Below are 24399 nucleotides of genomic sequence, written 5' to 3' on the forward strand. Positions count from 1 at the left end.
GTCCAGTGTACAGAATTCTCGGTGTATACAAATTGCAAAAGTATCGATTTGCATTAACAATGGCAGGGTTTTGCAGGGTACATAATTGGCCAATCACGGTGCAGGATTGGGCGGTGTACATAATTGCCAAAAGCCACTTATAGAGGGTGGTTACACCACCCTAAAAAAAAGTGAAAATAGTTGATCTACAATCTCATAACCAGCCGTGATGCTGGTTTTAAAAAAGTTGAAAGTACAGTAGTTGATTCACAAGCTCACAATTTTTGATATAAAAGATAATAAAGAACTGAAGTTCTGCCTGACAGCATTTATATCCCCCACTGGACATAAAAATGATTGATCAAAGGGTGGAGTATCAAAAGCAGAGACATGGATTGTCCTCCCTGTAACCCCCAGCAAACTGAGCCCTGACTAGGCTGCATAATCACATAAAGTTAAAACCGATCACAAGTTGTCAAAACGTGTTTCTACTGAAAATGTACAAATTTACAATGGGAAGAGTTAGTATAGAGCAGGGGTCTTCAACGTTTTCAGCCCAAGGACCCCCTAGCTGAGAGAGAGATGAAGCAGGGACCCCCTCTATATTGTATACAATTGTGTTTCAGATTAAACTTCTCTTTTTTCCCTCTACAGTCTACACCTATACCTCTTTGCCGAAAATAGCAGATCTACAAGCTCACAACGCCTAATGTTCCCCTCAGAATAGGGATGCTAGGGAAGTGGTTGATGTAAAAAAAAAATCCTCTCACACAAAGATTTGGTGGACCCCCTATAGTAGCCGGACCCCCTGTTGAAGACCCCTGGTATAGAGGAAATATACGCAATGAAGAAAAAAAAACGCTTGAGATAACGTAAATTGAAGAAAAATGTGGATAATGTAAGAACTCTAATAGCGACGAGGACTATGGAGGCTTAAGGATGTAAGACTCTTTTCATATTTTTTAGTTTAGTTTGTTGTTTTTTTTGTGTTTTTTTGTTTTGGACTTCTTGTCTGTAGCTAAAAACCAATAAAAAATGTGACAAAAAAAACTACAACACTTGTTTCTACAGGGAGCCCTCGGTCTCTGAAGCATCTGTGCAGACTGGACCTCAGGAGACGGATGACCCTGAGGAGGCTGAACAACCCTGAGTACATGAACTCTGGACAGTTCCCACCCAGGCTAAAACACTACCTGTTGTACCAGGAGCTGGACCTGTACGGCCGCACTGCGGACGTGTGGATCATGTAGGAGGACAACGTCTGTGGTCCTCAAACATCAACAAGACAAGATTTGTGTTAAAATGTTCAACCGTATTCCAGCTTTTTTTTTTTTTTTTCCAGATCTTTCCAAATATTTTGAAAATAGCAGATCTACAAGCTCACAATGCATCACATCATGATGCGTCATTGTGAGCTTGTCGATTGGTTATTTTCAAACAGCTGAATGAAGTAAGATTTAAGTGAAACACAATTGATTTAGATGCTATATTAAACGTAATTTAGGTGAGGACCCCCCTGGAACCGGCTCCTCAAGGACCCCTGGGGGTCCCCGGACCTCACTTTGAGAACCACTGATGTGGGACAATGTCCAAGTTTAACCTCATTAAAGCTGCAATCTGTAACATTTATGTCCGTCCCGGGACTTGTACTCTGGTGTCCCACATGGGAGATCACATTTCTACCACTCAACCCAGATGGCATGGTATATGAGCTTCAGGCAATACTACTTGTCAACCAGTAGGTGTCCTACCCGACACCAGGGTCTAAATGTCTCAATGCAAGAGTAGAGAGATCACCTCCAACCACTACAGATGTATTAGTTATTTTTTAACATAATTTACCATACAGATTGGTTAAAATCATGTTTAAATTAATTAAAATAAGTTCTGGATCGCAGCCTAAAAGGTAGGGTAAGTGATATTTGTTTTGCTTAAAGTAAGATATTTTCTAGCATAATAGATTAGCATCATTATTTTAAACTTTGAATTGATTATTCATAGCATGTAACATTGTTCTTTTGTATGCATTTGTTTTACACCAGCTTGTGAATACTGAATTTTCCACCGTCTTCATGAATAAATGTGAATGGAAGAAGTTGAACTTGAAGAGTTGCTAGAAATATGAATGTTTGACGTGAGTTCTTTTGTGAAGCCACTGCAGCTTTCTGTTGCAGATAGATGTATAAAATATTGTCCTTGGTTCCAGTGAAATATGCTGTTAAGGTGACATTTATTTAACACTTTCCACAAACCTCAGGTTTATAATGCATTATACAGTAAAAATACTTATAATGCATTATAATCTGCTTATGACACTGTGTACGTCTATTCTAGACAGAATTAATTAAGCTGGAGCATCTCGGGACAATTTATTGCCTTTTTATTTACAAGGTGCTAAATATCAATGACGTTGTGATGCCGGTCAACGTTTTGATGCCGGTTGCATCTTCATCATGTCATGAAGCCATGTAATTACGGTTTTAAGAACTCTTAAAGGGATTCTAGGCAACATTAAGCCTAAATTTAAAAAATATTTATATATATATATATATATTTTGCATTTTCCCCCCTCTATCAGCCACTATATAATGATGCTGGGGTGTTTTCCTGCATTGAAACACAGTCCTCTTTCTGTAATCCGTATTTTCCCTACTGTTTATGTTTGTCCGGGACGTAAATTAACGCACGCATGTGCGCGTCCGTGCACGTCCGTGTCCGTGTGAACCTTTTACTTTCGGTTTTAAGACGCTCTCAAACTTCTTTTTTGAGGCACAGAATTTACTTTTAAGATAGCGTTTGGATAGAATTTAGTTGTTTAACTTCATATATGTGGTCAATTTATCATGACAGAGCCTATTTGAAAATAAAAATTCAGAGAACCGGCAGGGGCGGGCAGTGACACGCATTGTATCCGAATAAAGCAACCTATTTTCGGCATGGCCCGTTTATAAGTCCCCCCTGCATCACCCCCTGGTGGTCGGGGAAACGAACTGCTGGAGGGGCGGTGTTTGACAACATTTTTTCTTCTTTTTTTATCTCTGAACTTGCCTACAATCCCTTTAAGTAGGATATTGAAGGACATAAAAAAACGGATCAACAAAGCACACACACAACCTTCATAATCTGTAAGTCAAATCAATACAGCACCAAAACAGAACTCTGGATGTACCAAAGCTGCGTTCTATCGACACTACGGTGCAGAATTCTGGACAACCACAGAAAGCGACATCCATAAACTATCCACTTTCCACACATCGTGCCTGCGCTAAAATCCTGCACATATTCTGGCCCAAGGCCATCTCAAACAATAAACTTCTCAGCCTCATCCAACAAGATGACATGCACTGCATAATCAATAGACACAGGTGGACCTGGACTGGCCATGTCCTCAGAATGGACATCAACGCCATCCCAAGAGACGCATTACCAGTGGTGGAAAACATGTGTTACTTAAGAAAAAGTATCAATACTGCAATGTAGAAATACTCTGTTACAAGTAAACGTCCGGAATTCTAAATTTACTTGAGTAAAAGTACATAAGTATTGGTATCAAAATATACTTAATGTACAAAAGTAAATGTATTCATTATGCAGAATGTCCCATTTCACAAGTGGAAGTGGAGAAACTTTGTTGCTGCCCTATGCGCCAGCCGGCGCAGTGGGGATAAGTAAGTAAAGTAAGTAAAGTACTCGTAATGCTTCATAATAGCTAATCACAACACAACGTGGCATCATTATTTTTATAAAGCATTACGAGTACTTAAGAGTGCTTATAATAATTGCAGTTTTATAATCTGATTATAATGCATTATAAGTATGTTTATAATTCATTACACACAGGCTTCATAGAAAGCGTTGCAGTGTAATTACCACAAGTGACTGAATACATATCCATATAAAATACCATACGGTATGTTATTTTAATTTGCCATTAGCACTGGAACATGGGCATGCATACATACATACATGTCACATCACACACCATTAATAACACGGTGAAACCCCTGAGTGTTAATTTATCAGTGTCAGAGTTAGATTATAGCACTCACTGTTTTACAGTGTAAATGCATTGGCTCAATGAGCACAGCAGGTGAGAGCTATAAATAGCATTAGAAGTGTGTGTGGGTGCATGTCAGAGGGGTGGGGGGGGTTCGGGGGGGATTCCATTGAGCAGAGATACAAACAAACAACCAACCTCTACGGTGCAGTTGGCCTGGGTTCTGCAGGACTCGTGCTCTTTCCACAGAACTGTTATCTTAACCAGGTGAGCCGGTTATATCTGTTAAACTTTGACTTATTGTGCCCCTTGTCCGCAGTACGCAGATGTCTTAAAGGGATATTTCACTTTCTAAACATGTTTGGGGTCATTCTAACGTCTACACGGGCTTTTTGTGAACACCCCCAGACAGTTACTAAGTTGCTTGATTCAGTATTTAGATATTTTATATTCAATTTATCAGACACACGGTGTATCTGATATATTCTTATTTTCTTTTCCCCCAAAAATAAATAAAGAAGTAATTGGAAACATGAACTTAGAAGGACAATATCAGTCACCAGAACCAAGGACGGGTGTTTTCAATAAACCTTTCATGGTTAAAATGGAGTTTGAAGTTACAATGGGTTTGTATATGAAGGGGGCGTGTCTGGTAAAATGAATATCAATATGTAAATACAGAAACAAGCAACTTAAAAACTGTCTAGGGTGAAACACAAAAGCCTGAGTAGACGTTAAAATGACCCTAAGCATGTTTGAAACTAAGTGAAATATCCCTTTAAAAATAAGAGCTTCATTCATGTGGCTTGGAGAGGGTGACTTGACATTTCCACGCACCGCCTCCTCTGGTTTCAAAGGCAACGTCATGGATCCCACTGAGGATACGGATGAAGACGAGCTTCTTGACTATGATCTCCAAATGAGCATTCAAGAGTCATGCCAAAAACAACATCTATCAACAGAAAGGTATTAACATTACTGTGGAAGTCCGAGAGAGTGTTAGGACACTCTCAGTGGATGTTAACACCCAGACATACACTAATACTTCAGATTGAATACGTTACATATTGCTGTGTGGTTTTCCTTCTTTTTTTTTCGTCCCATTTGTTTTCAAATGTAGATTCAAATCAAATCTTCCTTTGACATATATTCAGACAGCAACATTTGAAGGTTGTGGAGGCCATTGAACAAGGTAAATGTAGTAATCATATACCTCTTTCTGTACATTTACAATACAAATAATAGTGATTCTGGATTCTCTAAACCTGCTCTTACAAAAGTATTGGCATCAAAATGTACTTAAAGTACCAAAAGTAATAATACTCATTATGCAGAAGGTCCCATTTCACAAGTTTTCAAGTGTATACAATGTATAAAAATCCTTTGAAAACAGCAGATCTACAAGCTCACAATGCGTCGCTTTGTGACACGTTGTGAGCTAAAGTTGTCAAATAATTATAGTGGAGTAGAAATACAATATTTGCCTTTGAGATGAAGAGGAGTAGAAGTAAAATGATTGAAAATTGTACTCCAGTAAAGTGAAAAATACCTCAAAACTGTACTCAAGTACAGTACTTGAGTAAATGTACCTGGTTACTTTCCACCACTGTGGCCAATAGAACTTAAACAAAACAACTGATGTGCAGTATTGACTTTTGGACCTCCGACAGATAGCATGCCATCGTCCTAATCTCTAATCCGTCACCCGCCACCCCATCCTAGGTGACACGTTGGCCCTGCAGGCGCTGTGTGATTTCCCAGAAGCCTTCAGCCAGGCTGATGACAGGGGCCGGTACCCTGTGCACAGGGCTGCCATCCAACCCCTGCTGCAAGTGCTAGAGATAGTGCTGTATGGTAAGATCTGTCCTGCTGACATCATAAACTGCAAAAACCAACCAACCCCACCAGTGTTGGTTTCGTCGACTAAAACCATGACGAAAAATGTTCACCGACTACCTTTTTTCACTGACGACAACAAAATAAAAACTAAGCAATGATGACTAAAGATATAAGACTAAATATATTGACAATTTTGTCAACAAATAAAATCTAGACTAAAATGTTAGGGAGGGAATAGTGGAGAAGAGATCCAGTAGAACTAAAAGGCAAGTCATTTTATGTTTGGTTGCGCTCGGGTGTTGCGCTCTGAAAATAGCAGATCTACAAGCTCACAACGCGTCGCAGCTCGTAGATCGGCCATTTTCAGCATGCAACCAAGTGTAAAATCAACCATTACGGCGCCATCAAGGCACCGCCAAAATACATTTTAGTCGACTAAATCAACTGTAGATTTAGTCGAGTATAATCTTATGATATTTAGTCGACTAAAACGAGACAAAAACTAAAACATTTCAGGTGATTCAAACATGACTAAAACTAAATGAAATGTTATTCAAAAGACGATGACTAAAACAAAATCAAAATGTGCTGCCAAAATCAACACTGCAACCCACAGGGAACAGGATTACTGTACTGTACTGTTCTGTACTGTACTGTACTGCCATCCTCCTGGAATAACATAAGAGCCTCATATGACTCACACACTGTCAAATCCTCAATGTGAATTTTTTATTTTTAAATTACCACTCAGGATACTTTAAGTGTATCTGTTTTTATGGCGTGGCAGCATTTATGTCAGGGTTTTCCCACCTTGGGGGTGTAAACATTTGGTGGAATAGGCGAATATTTTATGAAAACCGCAGATCTACAAGATCACCTCACATTGGCCCTCATTTATCAACGCGGTGCAGCCCAAATAATGGGCGTACAGCGTTTTCACCGCACTTTTCGGCATTTATCAATATATCCTGACGTGGGCTTTATCCTACGGTACGCTGAGATCTCACGTCTGGTCGAGACCAGTTGTTGACGTTGGCTGCGCCCGTTTATTCCATTCTAGACCTGCGGAGCACCATTGTCTGACTGTCTGACAAGCATCTGGACACATAATCCACTCCTAAATGTGTATATCTACACTAATAAATAATCGCTGTGAAAATATATCATTTTATAAAGTAATTTAAACAAACTGCTTTAACAGTCATTCAGATAAGATTGTATATCTGTCTGTATTGAAAATAGCAGATCTACAAGCTCACAAGCCAGCGTTGCATCGCGACTCGTTGTGAGCTTGTAGATCTGCTATTTTCAAAAATATACGAGCGCTTTTGTGCCGGGAGTCCCGCTCCGGCCACCTTTTCATGGACAGTGAGGTATACAAACTTACAGTAGCTTGTCCTATGTTATGTGCACCTATGTAGGCTACACAACCTGGCTGGGTTAAGGATATAAACCCGACGCTCCAATATTAACGTGGCGGCACAGAATCACTGCATTCCGCCCGAGTCTCATGTACCGCTACGCTACGGAAAGACGAAGTTGGGCGGGCGCATGTGTGTGTGTGTGTGTGTGTGTGTGTGTGTGTGTGTGTGTGTGTGTGTGTGTGTGTGTGTGTGTGTGTGTGTGTGTGTGTGTGTGTGTGTGTGTGTGTGTGAGAGTGAGAGTGAGAGTGAGAGCGAGAGAGAGCGAGCGAGAGAGAGGCGTGTGCGTGTGCGTGTGTGTGAGGCGAGCAGGGCAAACCGTTTCTTATTGGCTTTTCATGTCTTTGGTCGTATTCTGGTTCGTCTTCATGTTGTAAAATCGGGGCGTTTTGAGAATATTTAAGGGCGTGTTATTGAAATGACGCTCGGTTTCAGCCGTCACATTTATCAACGCTGAGACCAAGTGTACGCTCGGATCAGCTGTGTAGGATGCGTTGATAAATGTGACTTCGACGTTGGTGTACGGCCGAATATATGGAAAAATATATGGCGGTTTATACGCTGCGTTGATAAATGAGGGCCATTGTGTTTTGCAACAGGTTGTGAGCTCTGCTATTTTCACCAACCCTTGGCAAAGGGGTTTGGTGTAGGGCGGAAAAGAGCAGACCAAGTACAGAGCCAAAAGGTCAAGTTTACAAAGTACTGACGGTTTAAGTGGTTAAATGTCTGAAAACACACATTAACATGAATCCCACACTGATGACAGTTGCTGTCAAACAAGTCTAAAACGTGGAAGACCCCGGTCATAAAGCACTACGCCGATCGCCAAATTCCTTGTGCAAGCTGCAAGTAGGGCAAGAAAGTAAATCCCCAAATATCTTATTCACATATTGTGTACCAGTGTTAGCCTGACACTCTGACACTCGAATTTTCATTTAGTTTCAAGGCTAGCGATTCAGGGGGCGGAGCCAGCCTTTAACAGTGTTGATTTTGACAGCATATTTTAGACTTAGATTTAGTCATACAGTAGTCTTTTGAATATAATTCTTGTTAGTTTTAGTCATATTTTAGTCATATGAAATGTTTTACTTTTAGTCTATAGTTTTAGTCGACAAACTCAAATTTCACTTTCAGCTGCATGCCGAAAATAGCCGATCTACAAGCTCACAACGCGTCGCGCTGCAACGCGTTGTGAGCTCTCCACTAGTCCCTCTCAAACATTTTAGTCTAGTTTTTATTTGTTGATGAAATTGTCAGTATAGTCATAGTTTTAGTCATCGTAGCTTAGTTTTTATTTAGTTTTTCGTTTTCGTACGTGAAAAAAGGTAGTCAACAGACATTTCTCGTCATAGTTTTAGTCGACAAAATCAACACTGTTGTGTACAGCAGTGGTTTTCAACCAGTGGTCCGGGGACCACCAGTGGTCCTTGAGGGGGTTCCAGGGGGTCCCCAGCCAAATTAATAGTTAAGAACCAAATTGATCCTTATGTGTCTGTAACTCTGAGAGTGTACAAATGGAATCAAATGGACCCTAACGGGTCCATTTAGTTCCATTTGTACACTCTCAGAGTTAAATGAACACTAATGCTGATGATACAGTGTAGATTGGGACCCCCAAGAAATCTAAATGGTTGAGACCCTGGCATATCTTTTGAAATGGGGGTCCGTGGGCTAATATGTGTCAATTTGGGGGTCCTTGACGCGAAAAAGGTTGAAAACCACTGGTGTACAGGGTACATATTGTGTACAGTGCAGACTAAAGGCCTTTGCAGACAAGGTGCGATTATTCGCACGGAAACAACGGACAATATCATTTTTTAAATTGACACATGGTTCTCAATGACCTCATGCACACCGGCTCCGAATGTACCGTGTGGCGATGTGTTTTTTTTCCAATCGAACCCAGTTCGATTTGTGCGTCTCTTTGCATGCGGTAAAAACTGATCTGCAAAGGCCTTAAAGGAGGAGTTCATCCAAAAAAATCACTTATTTTCTATCAATTGCACACCCTATGAAGGCTTGAATCCATGGATTCTTTTGTGTTTTTGTCGCATTCTTAAGCTAATAATTTGATTCCCATCTCCTACCAGCTAATGTATCCGGTAGGAGACACAAAGTAGATTATTTGTGTCTCCTACCGGAAATACACAAATTATTGTCTTAGGAATGCCACAAAAACAAAAATAAATCCATGAAATCAAGGCTTCATGGGGTGTGTAATTGATAGAAAATAAGTCATTTTTTGGGTGAACTCCTCCTTTAAGACTCTCTCAACTCTCTCCCTCTCTCCCAGCATCGTTCAGTCTGACCTTGGAGGAGAGGACAGAGGAGGGAGAGACCTTGTTGACTCTGGCGGTGAAGAAAGGTTTGCTGGAGAACGTGAAGATGCTGCTGGACCACCATGCTTCTCCACACACCACCAACAGCAAGAACGAGTCCCCTCTTCTTCTAGGTAAACCTTATTGTTGTTATTGCTGCTGGCCTGCTAGATACAGTACATACTGTACTAGTATGCATCCATCCATGTTGTCTGAATTAGGAAAACTAGACCATACCCGGTCGACGCATCCGTGGGGGGATATGCGCACATGATCTGGCAACCCGGGAGGCAGTTCGTCCCATAGCTGGGCAGCCCCGTAACCATGGCGACATTCTTTGACACAAAAGCGCTAATAAGAAGCTGAGATTTGATGAAATTGAAAAACGGGCTTCACAGTTAAGTTCAGATGGTAATGGTCGATGGCTGTGTGCAAAATCAGAGCAATTGGTCCAGCCACTGAGGAGAACCGGGTAGCTTCACCTACTCACTCACTCACCACTACAAACGGACGGACAGAGGTTACTAGAATTATAGCAGGATAAAGGAGATGGATTCAATACAGTTGTTTGTGATGAAGAGAAACCAGTTATCAAATGTATGCTACAAACCTTTATCTACGAATGTGTTAACCACTCAAAAACCAATCTAGAGAGCTTGAATATTCAAATGAATGAAACGGTAAATTCCTAGCTCATTAAACGAGTGGTTCTCAATGTAGAATCTAGGGACATCCAGGGGGTTCTAGGGGGTCCCCAGCTTAATGACTGATAGCTACAGTAGGGGCCAAATGGACCCCTTATGGATCTGTGATTCTGAGAGTGTGCAGATGGAACCAAATAGCGGTTCCATTTGGACACTCTCAAGAGTTAAATGAACACTATCCATCTATCTGTCTATATATCCATCCATCTAGGCAACAACTAGGTCAAAGCGTGTTTCTTATGTTTATGTCCAGTGGTGTAAAGTAACTAAGTACATTTACTCAAATACTGTACTTAAGTACAATTTTGAGGTACTTTTACTTTACTGGAGTATTTCCAATTTTCAACAATTTTACTTCTACTCCACTACATCTCAGAGACAAATATTGTACTTTCACTCCAGCACAATTATTTGAAAACATTGTACTTTGTAGTTACTTTGTAGATTTTGATTATTATTATGAAACATACATTAACCACTTTAGCCCGATATACATTTCGGGCCATTTGAAAATAGCAGATCTACAAGCTCACAATGCGTCGCATCGCGACGCATTGTGAGCTTGTAGATCGGCTATTTTCAAAAGATTCTTTTGATTCACACTCCCTTGTGCGTTATTCTGCATAACGAGTACTTGATAGTTGACACCAATACTTTTGTACTTTTATACTCAAGTACATTTTTAATTCCAGACTTTCGCTTGTAACAAAGTATTTCTACATTGCAGTATTGATACTTTTACTTAAGTAAAACAAAAAAAAGGAGTACTTTTCCCCCACCACTGTCTATGTGTGCGTACAGCGGTGCGAGCCGGGTCGTACAGGATGGCCTCCGCTCTGGTGACCAGAGGGGCCCGCGTGGGGCAGGTGTGTCTGAAGAAGTGGACCTCTTTGCACGAGGCCGCCACGGTGGGCTGCGCCGACGTCATGGAGCTTCTCCTGACCCACGGGGCAAAGGTCACGGAGACGGACCAAGACGGGGTCACTCCCCTGGCCATCGCTGCCGAGTACGCCCACTTTGACGTCCTGGAGCTCCTCATTAAACATGGTACCAGTTATTTTTATCATTAAAAAAGTCAACTGTGTAACTTTTAGCCTAATTTTTATGTATGTATATACATATTTTAGCCGTCATTTCCCTCTATCAGTCACTATATTATTGTGCTGTATCTTTCTGTGCTCTTTGGCTGTATTTTGTTTTCCTTCCACTGCTTAATGTTGATGTTACAAAAGTTATTTTCAGCATGCAACCAAGTGTAAAATCAGCCATAACGACGCCATCACGGCACCCGCCAAAATACATTTCAGTCGACTAAATCAACTGTAAATTTTGTCGACAAAAACTAGACAAAAACTAAAACATTTCAGATGATTCAAATATGACTAAAACTAAATGGAATTCTATTCAAAAGACTATTGACTAAAACTAAATCAAATTGCTGTCAAAACACTGGTGCTCTCTCTAATCAATTAATGCATCAAAGACAAGCATCTCTTTGATTCTCTCAGAGAGGGGGGGGGGGGGGGGGGTGTTTAACAATACACCTTCCCTGTTTGTACACACACAGACCAGAAATCTTGCATAGTCGAGCTTTAATAAACCCTAGCATCCCTATGGGGCAAACATTCGGTGTAAATAGCACAAGTGACACGTTGTGAGCTTATGTAAATTCAGCTTGTAGCTGCGTGTAGAGGGAAATACTAGTGGACCTAGATGTAATTGCCACGACGTCCACATTACAGTAAAGATCTATAGTGCACCTATTAGTGTACAATCCAGAGCACCATCTGCTTCAAATAACTTCAGTGACAAATGTCAACCAGCAGGTGTCCTACCATGACACCAGGGTCTAAATGTCTCAATGGAAGAGTAGAGAGACCCCCTCCAACCACTGTACTGTAGATGTACTAATACTCTACCATACAGATGTCCTAGTTACATTGTAAAATGCTCTTGAGCAAATATCTTGGTTATGGTTTTATGTTGTTATGTTATGGTGTTGAAGTTTTGTTGGCCCAAGTTTTTCACTCCCTTGTGCGTTGTACAGTATAACGGTGATGTGAAAGATGACTTTTGACCCAGGCCTGTGGAATTTCATCATTTTAGGGGGCAAGGCCACTCGGCCGTTGGTGTTGTCAATTCTTTTGACATGAACAGGGCACAAAGGCCAAATGCCAGGCCAGCAAGCCCCATCGTCTCTATCTGGTGGAAACCTCATATGACAAATTCAAAAACATAGCATAACTAGCAGCTCTTTAGCAGTAACAAGCTCAAAATGCGTCGCTTCGCGCCCACGTTTCGAGCTTGTAGATCTGCTACTTTTGTGTGACGCTGTAGTATGATCAAGTAGGGAGATAAGAGGTTTCTGCCCGACAGCAACGATATTAAAAAACAACGTTGTTGCCATCATAAACAGCCTGGTTTTCCTGCAGCTACTGGGTATGTGCACAGCATTTTATTCGATGTTGTCCAATAAGAATTCAGAAACTCAACACAAAAGTCACGGTCGTCAAAACCATATTGACAGGAAAGAGGCTGAGGAGGAAACGACTCAATCAGCTCGGGCGGTGTGGGTGGGGCATCACGCTCACTGTGACAGCAGGGCTTTTTTGTATGGGCATGAGGCCATACTGAGGGAAAGTGGTGGAAAGTAACGAAGTACATGTAATTAAGTACATGAGATATTTTATACTGGAGTATTTCCAATTCAATACTTTTAGCTCCATTCCACTACATCTCAGAGAGAAATATTGTACTTTTACTCCACTACAATTATTTGAAAACGTTACTAGTTACTTTGCAGATTTTGATTATTACAAAACAAATACATTAACCACTTCAGACCTATATACTTTGGCTATTTGAAAATATCCGATCTATGCTCGCTGCTACTGTATTTTCAATGGATTTTAATACATTTTAAAAACTTGCAAAACGGGACATTCTGCATAATGAGTAGGCCTACTTTAACTTGTGGTACTTTAAGTTTATTTTGATGCCAATGCTTTTGTACCTTTACTCAAGTACATTTTGAATACCAGACTTGTACTTGTGTATCAGAGCCAATACTGCACACATGCGCACACACGCACACACACACACTTGACGTCCGTATGAGCACGGCGTATGAGCACGGGATGAGCACGGCAAAGAAGCAACACATAAAAACACACGCACACACACACACACAGACTTAAGAGATTGCCTATGCCATCTCTCCTCTCATTGGCCACACGTGCCACTGGTTATCAAACAGGGGTCCAGGGACCCCCAGCGTATGTTATGTCCGTCCGTCCGTCCGTCCGTATGAGCACGGGATGAGCACGGGATTTCAAACAGCTATAACTCCAGTTTGCAGCATGCCACCAAATCCAAATTTGGTATGTGGACTTAGACCACCAATAGGGACGAGCATTAATTGCTGAAGCCCCGCCCCCTCTGTCTTCCCATTGGCTGGCCTTTAAACAGCCATAACTCAAGTTCGCAGCATGCTACGGAGTACAAATTTTGTACATGGACTAAAACCACCAATAGGGACGAACTGTAATTACTTAAGCCCCGCCCCCTCTGTCTACCCATTGACTGGACTTTAAACAGCCATTATTCCAGTTTGCAGCATGCTACCAAGTAAAAATTTGGTAAGTGGACTCAGACCACCAATAGGGACGAACTGAAATGAGTTACGCCCCGACCCAAAGGCACCGCTTCCTTCACACAGGGTGTGATTTTTTTAGAACAAGTTCAGAAAGCATTCTGCATTACGGTACTATGGACATAGAGAACCCAAGTCTGACATCACTGCCGCTAGAGGCTGCTATGCACAGAGTCATTCTTTCTGTTGAAAATAGGGTCTCAATAGTATCGTGGCATTTATGTGCTCCAAAAATAAACAAATGAGCCCGGCGACTTAACTCATTATGGATATGAAGCATCAACTGACGGTGAAAAGTACAAATTTATCTTGAATTTATTTTTCAAATCTTTGAATATGTATATTTTTTAAAGCGAACATCTTTACACATTGTTCTGTCATCTTCATCATCACATGAAGGTGCTGATGTGAACGCTCAGGCGCCCAACGGTGACAGCGTGCTGTACGACGCAGCAGGCTCAGGGAATCCAGACTGTATCGACATCCTGCTGCAGCACGGAGCCAACCCCAACATCCCCAGTCTGGCCTCACAGCTCCCCATCCACCGGGCTGCCTATGAAGGACATTACCTGTAAGTGTGCATACATCAGTGCATCCATGGCAACGGAACAAAAACATGACCAAGCTACGCCCACCGGGCCTTCAGTGGAGAGAAGGCCAGGTGTAAGAACTACTGATTTGTAAGACATTTTGATGAATCGGCCTCAGGTCTTAACTCATTCACTGCCACACTCCGATTACCAATTTGTCCACAGACGTAATTAACGTTTTTTTGTTAAAAATGATCTTATAAAGGACCACACTGTTCTTCATCTCTCGCAGTGACCATTTTCACTGTAACACACCCGGATACGGAAATAACGTCAATCCAAGATTTCTACTAAGTGTCTACAAACAGTTGGACACGCGATTATAAGGATGTACATTTTCTGTGGCGAGCTGAAAAAGTAAGCAAACCGTCCAATTTTGACGAGAAATGGCGTGTTTACACAGGGCTGCATGAGAAAGGACTCCGAGCCGATTGGAATGTTTGTTGTCTGGGCGACGTGCACGGATAGCCTGTGTGTTTACAAACGATTGGACTTGCGATCATAATGAATATAATTTTTTTGTGACCTGTTGAAAGTTTAAAAAAAATACGAAAATTGTTGGCAGTGGGCAAACACAGCCAGAAATAAATCTGGCAGTGATTCAGTTAATCGTTTTTTAAGAGAATCCTCTGTGTTTTCCCTCTATCAGGGCATTGAGAATCTTCATCCCCATCACCACCAGGAGAGCAATCAGGCTGTCGGGTCAGACCCCCGTCCACTCGGCGGCCGACGGGGGCCACCTGCAGTGCCTGGAGCTCCTGGTGCAGAGGGGCTTCGACGTCAACGCTCTCCTGGACGCTCACGTCTCTGAGAACTACGGAGACATGAGGAGGAGCCCCCTGTACTTCGCCGTCTCCAACGGAGACGTGACCTGCACCAGGATGCTGCTGAACTCAGGGGCCAAACCGGACCTGGACCCTGTCAGCTGTCTCCTGGTGGCTGTCCGCTCGGGGAGGTACGAGTATCAGCGGTGTAAAAGTAACTAATTACACTTTTGTAAGTACATGTGTACAATTGTGAGTTTTTTTTTACTTTACTAGGGTATTTCCAATTTTCAATACTTTTACTTCTACTCCACTACACCTCAGAGGAAAATGTTGTACTTGTAACTCCACTACAATTATTTGAAAACTACAGTTATACTAGTTACTTTGTAGATTTGAATTATTATTACAAAACATACATTAACCACTTCAACCCCATTTAAACTTGTGTCGCGTTGTGAGCTTGTAGATCTGCTATTTTCACAAATATTTTAATACATTGTTTACATTTGAAAACTTGTGAAATAGGACATTCTGCATAATGAGTACTTTTACTTTTGGTACTTTCATTTTTTTTAAATAATTTTTATCCCACGATTTTGTAACCCTTTTTTCACCCGGTGCCAATTTGCTAAGTGATCCTGGGCACTACACTCCCCCCACCAGCCTAGGGAGGCCAGGGCCGAGCTCATGCCTCCTTCAATGCATGAGAGCCAACTGACCTTCTTGTCACCTGACAGGGGAGAGTTTCCCTGGTTGGACGTAGCGTGTGGAAGGAACACGTTATTCCAACCAGTTCCTTTCCCCTCCATCAGGCGCCCCGGCTGTCATGGGGAGGCAGTATAGTGACCAGGATTACTACATGTTTTTGTGAGGGTATTAACTACCCTAGGAGACACGGGGAGAACATGCAAACTCCACACAAACTACTTTTGGTACTTTCAAGTATATTTTGATGCCAATACTTTTGTATTTTTACTTTTAAATTTTGAATAACAGACTTTTTGTATTTCTACATTGAGGTATTGATACTTTTACTTAAATAAAGAAACAACAGGCGGGGACTTGACAAAAGGGTCAATTAGTTGTCAAGTAACAATGTTACTTGACAACTAATTGACCCTTTTGTATCATATCGTCTCACTCTGTCGGGTGGAAACTTCATATGTCCAAAACAATTACTTTTCAGGATTCAGATTCAAAAGTAGTAGATCTACAAGCTCGAGCTTGTGGATCTGCTAGTTTTGATACTTTTGTGTTACGCATAGGTACGAGATCTTGAGGCTGCTCTTGGCCAACAAAGCGGACGTTAACTGTTACTTCGAGGTGGTCAACGACACCGTGTTCCCCACCGCGCTCCAGTACGGCGTGAGGGACGAGGTGATGATGCGCATGCTGCTCAACAACGGCTACGAGGCCCAGAAGTGCTTCTGCTGCCTCCATGAGAGAGACTGGGATGAATACAGTGACCTGGACCACTCTTATGACCAGGAGGAGAAAGTTCCTGTGAGTTATTTTGTTAAGGGGTCACAAAACGTGCCTAGACCAGGGGTGCCTAGACCCCCCCTCCCCCCCAAAAAAAGAAAGTATATATATATTTTTAATAAAATTATTTTTTGGCCAATATATGGCAAGTAAATGCAGCATGCTGCATATATGCCATATTCAGGTTCATATGTGCATATATGTGGATATATAGGAAATATGTCTCATAATAGCTTATATGTCCACATATATGGATATATATGTACACATGTAGAGATATATACTGTATGCAGGTGGACAATTTTGAAAATGTCACATATATGATAAACATACAGTATATGTTGCATATATAAAAACATACATGTTCATATATTTCCTTTGCCCCCTCTGCTGGCAGAGGCAGAAATCGCCTATGCCAGGCAGGGGTCTTCAACGTTTTTCAGGCCAAGGACCCCTTTAGCTGAGAGATAAGATGAAGCTGGGACCCCCCCCCACACTAAATATCGTTGGTATGGGGCAGAAACGTCTTATCGCCATATTCTACGTCTTTTTTTCGTAAATTAACGCCCTACTTGATCATACTACAGCATCACAAAAATCACAAAAATAGCAAAAGTGGCAGATCCGCAAGCTCGAAACGACACGTTTTGAGGCAGTAGATCTGCTACTTTTGATGCTTTTGAATTTGAATCAGTTTTGGAGATACGAGCTTCCCACCCGACAGAGGCAATATGTTAAAGGAGACATCCGGTCATTTTAAGTGTTATGTTTGATGTGTGTCAAATCACTTACCAACGTAGAAATGAAAATCGCGTGACTCCACAGATCCCCCTATCGACCCCCACCGTTGGCATTATAGGAGTATATAGGATAGCAGCAATTCGCCTATTTTAACAAATGTAAAGTCTGTTTTTTTCTCCTAGTACTCATTGTGGAGTCCCATGATAACGTAGGGTGCATTTCTCCTTTCCGACATGTCGCCTTTCCGACGTTGACGAACCCTATACCTAACCCTAACCCTAACCCTAACCGCACGCGGAAGCCACTAGTCGGAGTGGTGAGATGTCGGAATGGAGAGTGAACACCGATAACGTAACAGGCGCTAAAACTCCCGACAAGCTAACGGCTAATAACAGAACAAGCTAATGCTGGTTGCTGGTTTCTCTCCCGACCTGGCAACCTGGGGCTGCCATGCAGAGAGATAAGCAGCCCCAGCATTAGCTCGTTCTGTTATTAGCCGTTAGCTTCTCGGAGTTTTAGCGCCTGTTACGTTATCATGGGACTCCACAATGAGTACTAGGAGAAAAAAACAGACTTTACATTTGTTAAAATAGGCGAATTTCTGCTATCCTATATACTCCTATAATGCCAACGGTGGGGGTCGATAGGGGGATCTGTGGAGTCACGCGATTTTCATTTCTACGTTGGTAAGTGATTTGACACACATCAAACATAACACTTAAAATGACCGGATGTCTCCTTTAAATACTCATATTATACGTTTTCCATTAACTTAATTGATAGGTTCATAGACTTGTTGGACATCACAGTGTTTCATGTTTTTTTGTGAATGTGCATTTTCAGAAATATAACCACTCAATACTTGGTCTGCTCTTTTTTCCCCCTCTGCACCAAATCTATCTGCTGAAAATAGCCAATCTACAAGGTCACAATGCGTTGTGACCTTGTAGATCTGCCATTTTCGGTTAAAGTTCTCCCCAGAATAGGGATGCTAGGGTTCAAGTGGTTAATGTAAAAAAGGACAGTTTGTTTTCCAGTTCAGATTGAAAACTACAGCATATTATAATTATCAAAAAAACTGAAATTGTTTGAATAAAAACATTCAGATGGGGAGTCTGTGCCGGCGAAATACATATCAATTTGTGAAGGTCCTTGACACGAAAATGTTTGAGAACCACTGCATGTAAAATGAAGAACCATGACCTATCAATGATATCATCATCATCTCTCTTCCGTGTGTGTGTGTGTGTGTGTGTGTGTGTGTGTGTGTGTGTGTGTGTGTGTGTGTGTGTGTGTGTGTGTGTGTGTGTGTGTGTGTGTGTGTGTGTGTGTGTGTGTGTGTGTGTGTGTGTGTGTCATCCATCCCAGTTCTGTGACTTCATCAGTGTTTCCTATCTGCGTCACTTGGCCGGCAGAGCGGTCTCGATCCTTCTCGACTATGTCAGTCACGTGACCCTCTGTGGCAAACTGACAAAGATCCTCAAGAGACACAAAGAGTGGCCTGACATCTGCCAGATAACAGGTATGTATGCTGCTGCAAACAACATACGTTATTTACTGAAAAGTGGACCGGCAGGCAGCGGTTCCGGTATGGAGACCTGAGTGGACAGGATTTCCGTTTCCCCCGGAAACTATATGTTTTGACCAATCACAACACTTGTTTCATTCACGGAGAATGTTAACAGATTTGTAAAGCATCAACGTCATTTCCTTGGGTGGTACTTCCGCCAAATTCAACCATTTCCGGTTGTCAACTTCCTAGACAACCTGAACCAACATCCCAGGTCTTGCCCAGCGTGGGCAAACACAGGGGAGGGAGCGCACACCAGCATTTGATGAGGTGCTGACCACGGCAGATTATATTGTTGAGAAGGAGGAGGCTGCACAACTCTTAGCCACGATGCAAAGATCTATCCAAAACATTCAGGAAACCAACGTTTTGACAAGATAGTCTTCCTCAGGGTTTTGTCCTAAAGGAGTAGTTCTGACCAGTGTTCATTTTGGCGGTGCCTTGATGCCGTCGTAATGGCTGATTTTACATTTTTGGTTGCATGCTGAAAATAGCAGATCTACAAGCTTGTAGATCTGCTATTTTCAGAGCGCAACACCTGAGCGCAACCAAACATAAAATGACTTGTCTTTTAGTTCTACTGGATCTCTTCTCCACTAGACCCTCCCTAACATTTTAGTTTAGTTTTTATTTGTTGACAAAATTGTCAATATATTTAGTCTTAGTTTTAGTCATCGTAGCTTATTTTTAAATTTAGTTTTCGTCAGTGAAAAAAGTTAGTCGACTGACCTTTTTCACCATAGTTTTAGTCAACAAAATCACCACTGGTTCTGACTAATTCACAGTGACCCACCCACCCCCCCCATCTTCTCTTCTTACCTATAGACAACCCCCGGTCTCTGGCACATCTGTGCAGAGTGGTGATAAGGACACATCTGTCCCCCAACCGACTCTCAGACCCGTGCATCAACAACTCCATGCAATTACCTCCCAGACTCAGAGACTATGTACTGTTCAAGGAACAGGATCTGTACGCCAAGTTTATCAGTTCAGAGGAGGAGGAGCAGTGAACGGCCAAAGTGTCTCGTCATCGCTCGAGGGAAACAAAGGTAACAATATCGTTGCTGTCGGACAAAAACCTCTTATATCCATGTTCTAACTTTTAGTGTTTTCTCGTAAATTAACGCCCTACTTGATCATACTACAGCGTGTCACAAACGTGTCAAAAAGAAGCAGTTCCAACAACTTTTGCTGTTTTTGAATTGTAATCCTGAAAAGAGATTTGGACACATGAGGTTTCCACCCGACATCAGTGATATCCACGCAGAAACCTTATATCTCATGAATTCAACTTTTTACATTATTTTTTTCATAAATGAATGCCCTACTTTGTCATAAAAGTGTTGCACAAAGGTGAGCAAAAATAGCCAATCTACAAGCTTGGTAATACGCTTGTAGATCTGCTATTTTCCTGCTATTTTTTGCTACAACTACACCTAGAATGTGAATGCCTGTCTTTTATCTCAAATGAAAAGTTCTGTTTTGGCTGGCGCTGCTGCTTAACATTAGGAAGCAATTCAAGATATCTGCGTTAAGAGTTGACAAATGACATGTGATGATGAACGTCACTTTGTCACCTTTTTACCATTATTTCATGGACAATTAATTGCATGGATTCATTGAATAGCTGAAAAGGGATCATACATTGAACTCAATTGTTGCAGCTCTGTCAAAAATCGGTGAAAAGATAAAACCACTCTTAAAAACCGATTGGAAAAAGTTCAAACTATGGACGGCGGTTTGTTTCAACTCAATGAAGACGTAGAACGGCTATTTTCTTTTTTTAAAGGTGTTTTTTGTGTGATATGTGTTAAAACTAAAAGTATTTTGTTTAGAAGTTAAAGAGCAATCTTTGAGTGCTTGTTCAGTAACAGTGGTCTCCCTGTCTCTCCAACTCTTTAGAAAACAGCAGGGGAAAGAAATTTAGGTGGGTTACCGATTTCATCCAATGAGGAGAGAGAACCCATTCACCAGCTTCAATCTAATTGAATTCCAGTTCTAACTGCCTTCTCATTTCTTGTTTTGTTTCTTCACTTCCATTTGTTAAATCCTGTATCAACTCTGACCTGATTGGATCAAATTGGCATCCCAACCTGAAAATGTAATTTCCGTTTACTAAAGAGATGGAGAGACTGTTGACCCCTGATACTGAACAAACGCTCTATAGAAATGATTGCTGTTGGAATGGCTGTTTAATGTAATTTTAATTAAAAACTTTTGGACCACAATGCAAACAAGCCTGTCTGGCTTTTTTTGGGTGTTTTTATACATTTTAGCATTGTTTTAAATTGTTGCACTGTGTACTTTTAAAAATATTCAATTCAACTGTAACTCGGAGAGCGTAAATAGACCTGTGCCATGTATTCAGTGGTGGAAAAAGTACTCACATTTTCACTAAAGTATCAATACCATAATAAAAGTCAAGTATTCAATATTCACTTGAGTAAAAGTATTGGCATCAAAAGTACTTAAAGTACCAAAAGTAAAAGTACTCATTATGCAGACTGTCCCATTTCACAAGTTTTCATTAGTTTTCTTTGAACATAGCAGAACTTGTAGATAGGCTATTTTGCAGGGCTGAAGTGGTTAATGTGTATTTTGTAATGATAATCAATATCTACAAAGTAGTAACTAAAGTAATTGTAGTGGAGTAAAACTACAATGTTTGCCTCTGAGAAGTACAAGTACAGAACATTGGAAATACTCCAGTAGAGTAAAAAATACCCCAAAAGTTTACTTAAGTACAGTACTTGAGTACATGTACTAAGTTACTTTCCACCACTGCGTGAGTACTTACTTACTTTTTACTCTTGTTGTCTGGGTGGTTGGAGCTGTCGGTGGTCATACCCATATATGGTCATACCCATATATGGTCATACCCATCTCCTCACTGCACCACTGCACTTCCTGTAAACACAGACACAAGTTCACCCATCATCACTCAAGCTCCATACGAAACCTTCTCCACTCCGCTGCACATTAAAGCTGCAATCCTGAGTTATTTTAACCAATCTGTATCGTACATTAATACAATATAACTAGTAGTACATCTGCAGGGTTAGGGTTACCCTCCTGGTACACACAACCCACCACTGACCACTTTCTTCACGCGCTGAGGAAGGTTTGACGGCAATTAAAAAGTACCAGAAGGTTTGTTTTTATAACTGGGAGTCTTGACTAGCCTGGGATCAATACCATTGTCGGGTTTCTGATCCGGACGGAGCGGAAAAAACGTTTACGTCATCATTACATCATCAAGAGGCCGGAACCACCGGCCCTGTGCACCTCCAAAATGATTCCCCTAGTTTAAAACGTGTTTAGTTTGGTATAATCATTTTGTTTCTTTTGGTATAATAATGGTTTGGAACTCGTAGCGTGACTAGCGAGACTCGACTAATTGATTTGCATTACGTGGGGAAGAAAAACAATGTGACACCAACCGGAACCCACCACCAGAACCACGATTCTTTTTCCCCCCTTTTTTCTAAACCGGATCACACGGCTAGTTTTAGAGCGAATACCAGGCTTTCCTGGTGACACGAGCTTAGTCTTGACTGAGGGGGCGAGATGGTCCGGTTGAGGGGACGTCGCCCCCGTGAATGGTTGGAGGTGGTCTCCCTACTACTCTGCCATTGAGACATTTATACCCTGTTCAGACTGGCAGCCCAAATCTTATTTCCTATCCAGATTAAAGTGGGATTGGTTTTATACAGTCTGAACAAGGCTAAGTTCTCAATTCTTTTTGTGCCAAGGAACCCCCAAATTGATATATATATATTCGTCCGTGGACCCCCCCCCCCCCCCCCCCTCTGAAAAGAAAATTGTGCCAGGAACCCACAGAAGAGAAGATTTGTGTTTTTTCTTCTTTTTTATAAAAAAAATAACTTAAAAAAAAAAAAGATTTAAAAAAGAAAATGTAAAAAAAATAGCAGATGTACAAGCAAGCTTGTATATGTGCTATTCTTAAATAGCCAAGGGAACACATTTTGCTGACGACCCCCTGGAACCCCTCCAAGGACCCCTGGGGGTCCCAGACCCCTTGCACCATGTTGTACAACCCAGCTTATAGTGCAGGAACAACCCCGCAAAAAGAGCCTTCGTTTTTGAGATAGCCCTACCCGGGGTAGAACAAAACGGGACATAGTTTTTTCATATCTTTAAGATGTCCCCTTCATGAAATGGATTGTCCCAAGTTTTACTTTTACTGCAAAAGTCATGAAATTGATCCATGAAGTGACTCAACACATAGGCAAAAAAAACGCCTACCCTGAAAGAAGGAGTTCCATGTAAATCCTCTGTCATTTTCTACCTGCTGGTTGTTTTTACATCATACTTGCACAGATGGTCTACAGGTAGTGTTCCTACATCTCAAAACAATCAGAATGACAATGTTTGGTTCTATTTGTTTCTAGTGTGAATCAGCAGCCTTTTATATAAGGCTTTAAATAGGCGGAAATAGAAAAAAAGTTGACTTTTCGGTGAGATTGACAGGAGAGATGATCAGAGGAACAGAGTTTGTACCACCAAGGTTGTAACAGGGAGAGAAGTATGGGTAGAGTTTCTCAGTGAAGGTGCAGCCAGTGAAAGAGTACAGATGAACTCTGGCCTCCACATCATAAAAGGAGACCAGACCCTCCTCATAATCCACAAACACTCCCACTTTCTGGACCTTCTTTCTTACAGGGAGGAGGACACCAGTGTCAGAAAGTATATATCTAACTCCACAGAACAACCTTATAGACCAGTAACCATCACTGGGTCTCAGATAGTCTCTCTTCCTGTTGATGGACTCTCTGGCCACTCCTACATCCCAGTCAGTCTTCCCTCCAACCTGAACCTCATAGTAAAACCTTCCTGAGGAGAAGCTTTGTTTGCCTAAGACAAAGAGGTGTGTAGAGAATCTCTCTTTGTTTTCTGGGAGATTCTTCTTTACGATTCCATGACTCACTTGTTTTCCATCCTCAGACAGGATGAGCCGGGGATGTGCTGTATCAGGGTCCAGAGTTACATCCACCTCATATTGCTGGATCCTCCTCATCTCAGCATCACACAGTTTCTTCTGCATCTCTTGACTGAGTGTCTTCTCCAGCTGTCTAGTGAGTGATGTCTAAGAACCCAAACAGTGACGTCTCAAGTTACGACCCAGGAATGGTCAGTTTTGACTTTCACTCTGTGCTCTACTGGTTTCAATAAGAGGATGTGAAGTCTGCTTCTCTTTCACTAATGTCCTCAAACTGTGTGGAAGCAGCCTTTAAATCCAACTCCTCCAGTCTAGACTCATCAAATTACGTCAATTTTGCCCATATATGGAGTTCCACTCGACTGGCCTCCACCTACTT

General features: G+C 41.6%; 1 protein-coding gene across 1 annotated transcript in view; it reads left to right on the plus strand.

The window, feature by feature from the left end:
• LOC311047054 (uncharacterized protein) overlaps positions 1–20204 on the plus strand; it is a gene marked incomplete at its 5' end in the record, with an annotated part of 30451 nt that extends 10247 nt beyond the window's left edge. The window contains 11 exons of the mRNA XM_084059637.1: positions 1051–1225; positions 4766–4942; positions 5131–5168; positions 5699–5830; positions 9530–9688; positions 11060–11305; positions 14310–14481; positions 15150–15455; positions 16533–16770; positions 18859–19012; positions 19886–20204. Of these exons, the coding sequence (XP_083915763.1) occupies positions 1051–1225; positions 4766–4942; positions 5131–5168; positions 5699–5830; positions 9530–9688; positions 11060–11305; positions 14310–14481; positions 15150–15455; positions 16533–16770; positions 18859–19012; positions 19886–20070 (1982 nt within the window). The 3' untranslated portion in view covers positions 20071–20204. The remainder of the gene's footprint in view (positions 1–1050; positions 1226–4765; positions 4943–5130; positions 5169–5698; positions 5831–9529; positions 9689–11059; positions 11306–14309; positions 14482–15149; positions 15456–16532; positions 16771–18858; positions 19013–19885) is intronic.
• Positions 20205–24399: the final 4195 nt, after the last annotated feature.

Source organism: Gymnoscopelus microlampas, assembly GCF_963454915.1.
Source record: "Gymnoscopelus microlampas genome assembly, chromosome: 6".
NCBI lineage: Eukaryota > Metazoa > Chordata > Actinopteri > Myctophiformes > Myctophidae > Gymnoscopelus > Gymnoscopelus microlampas.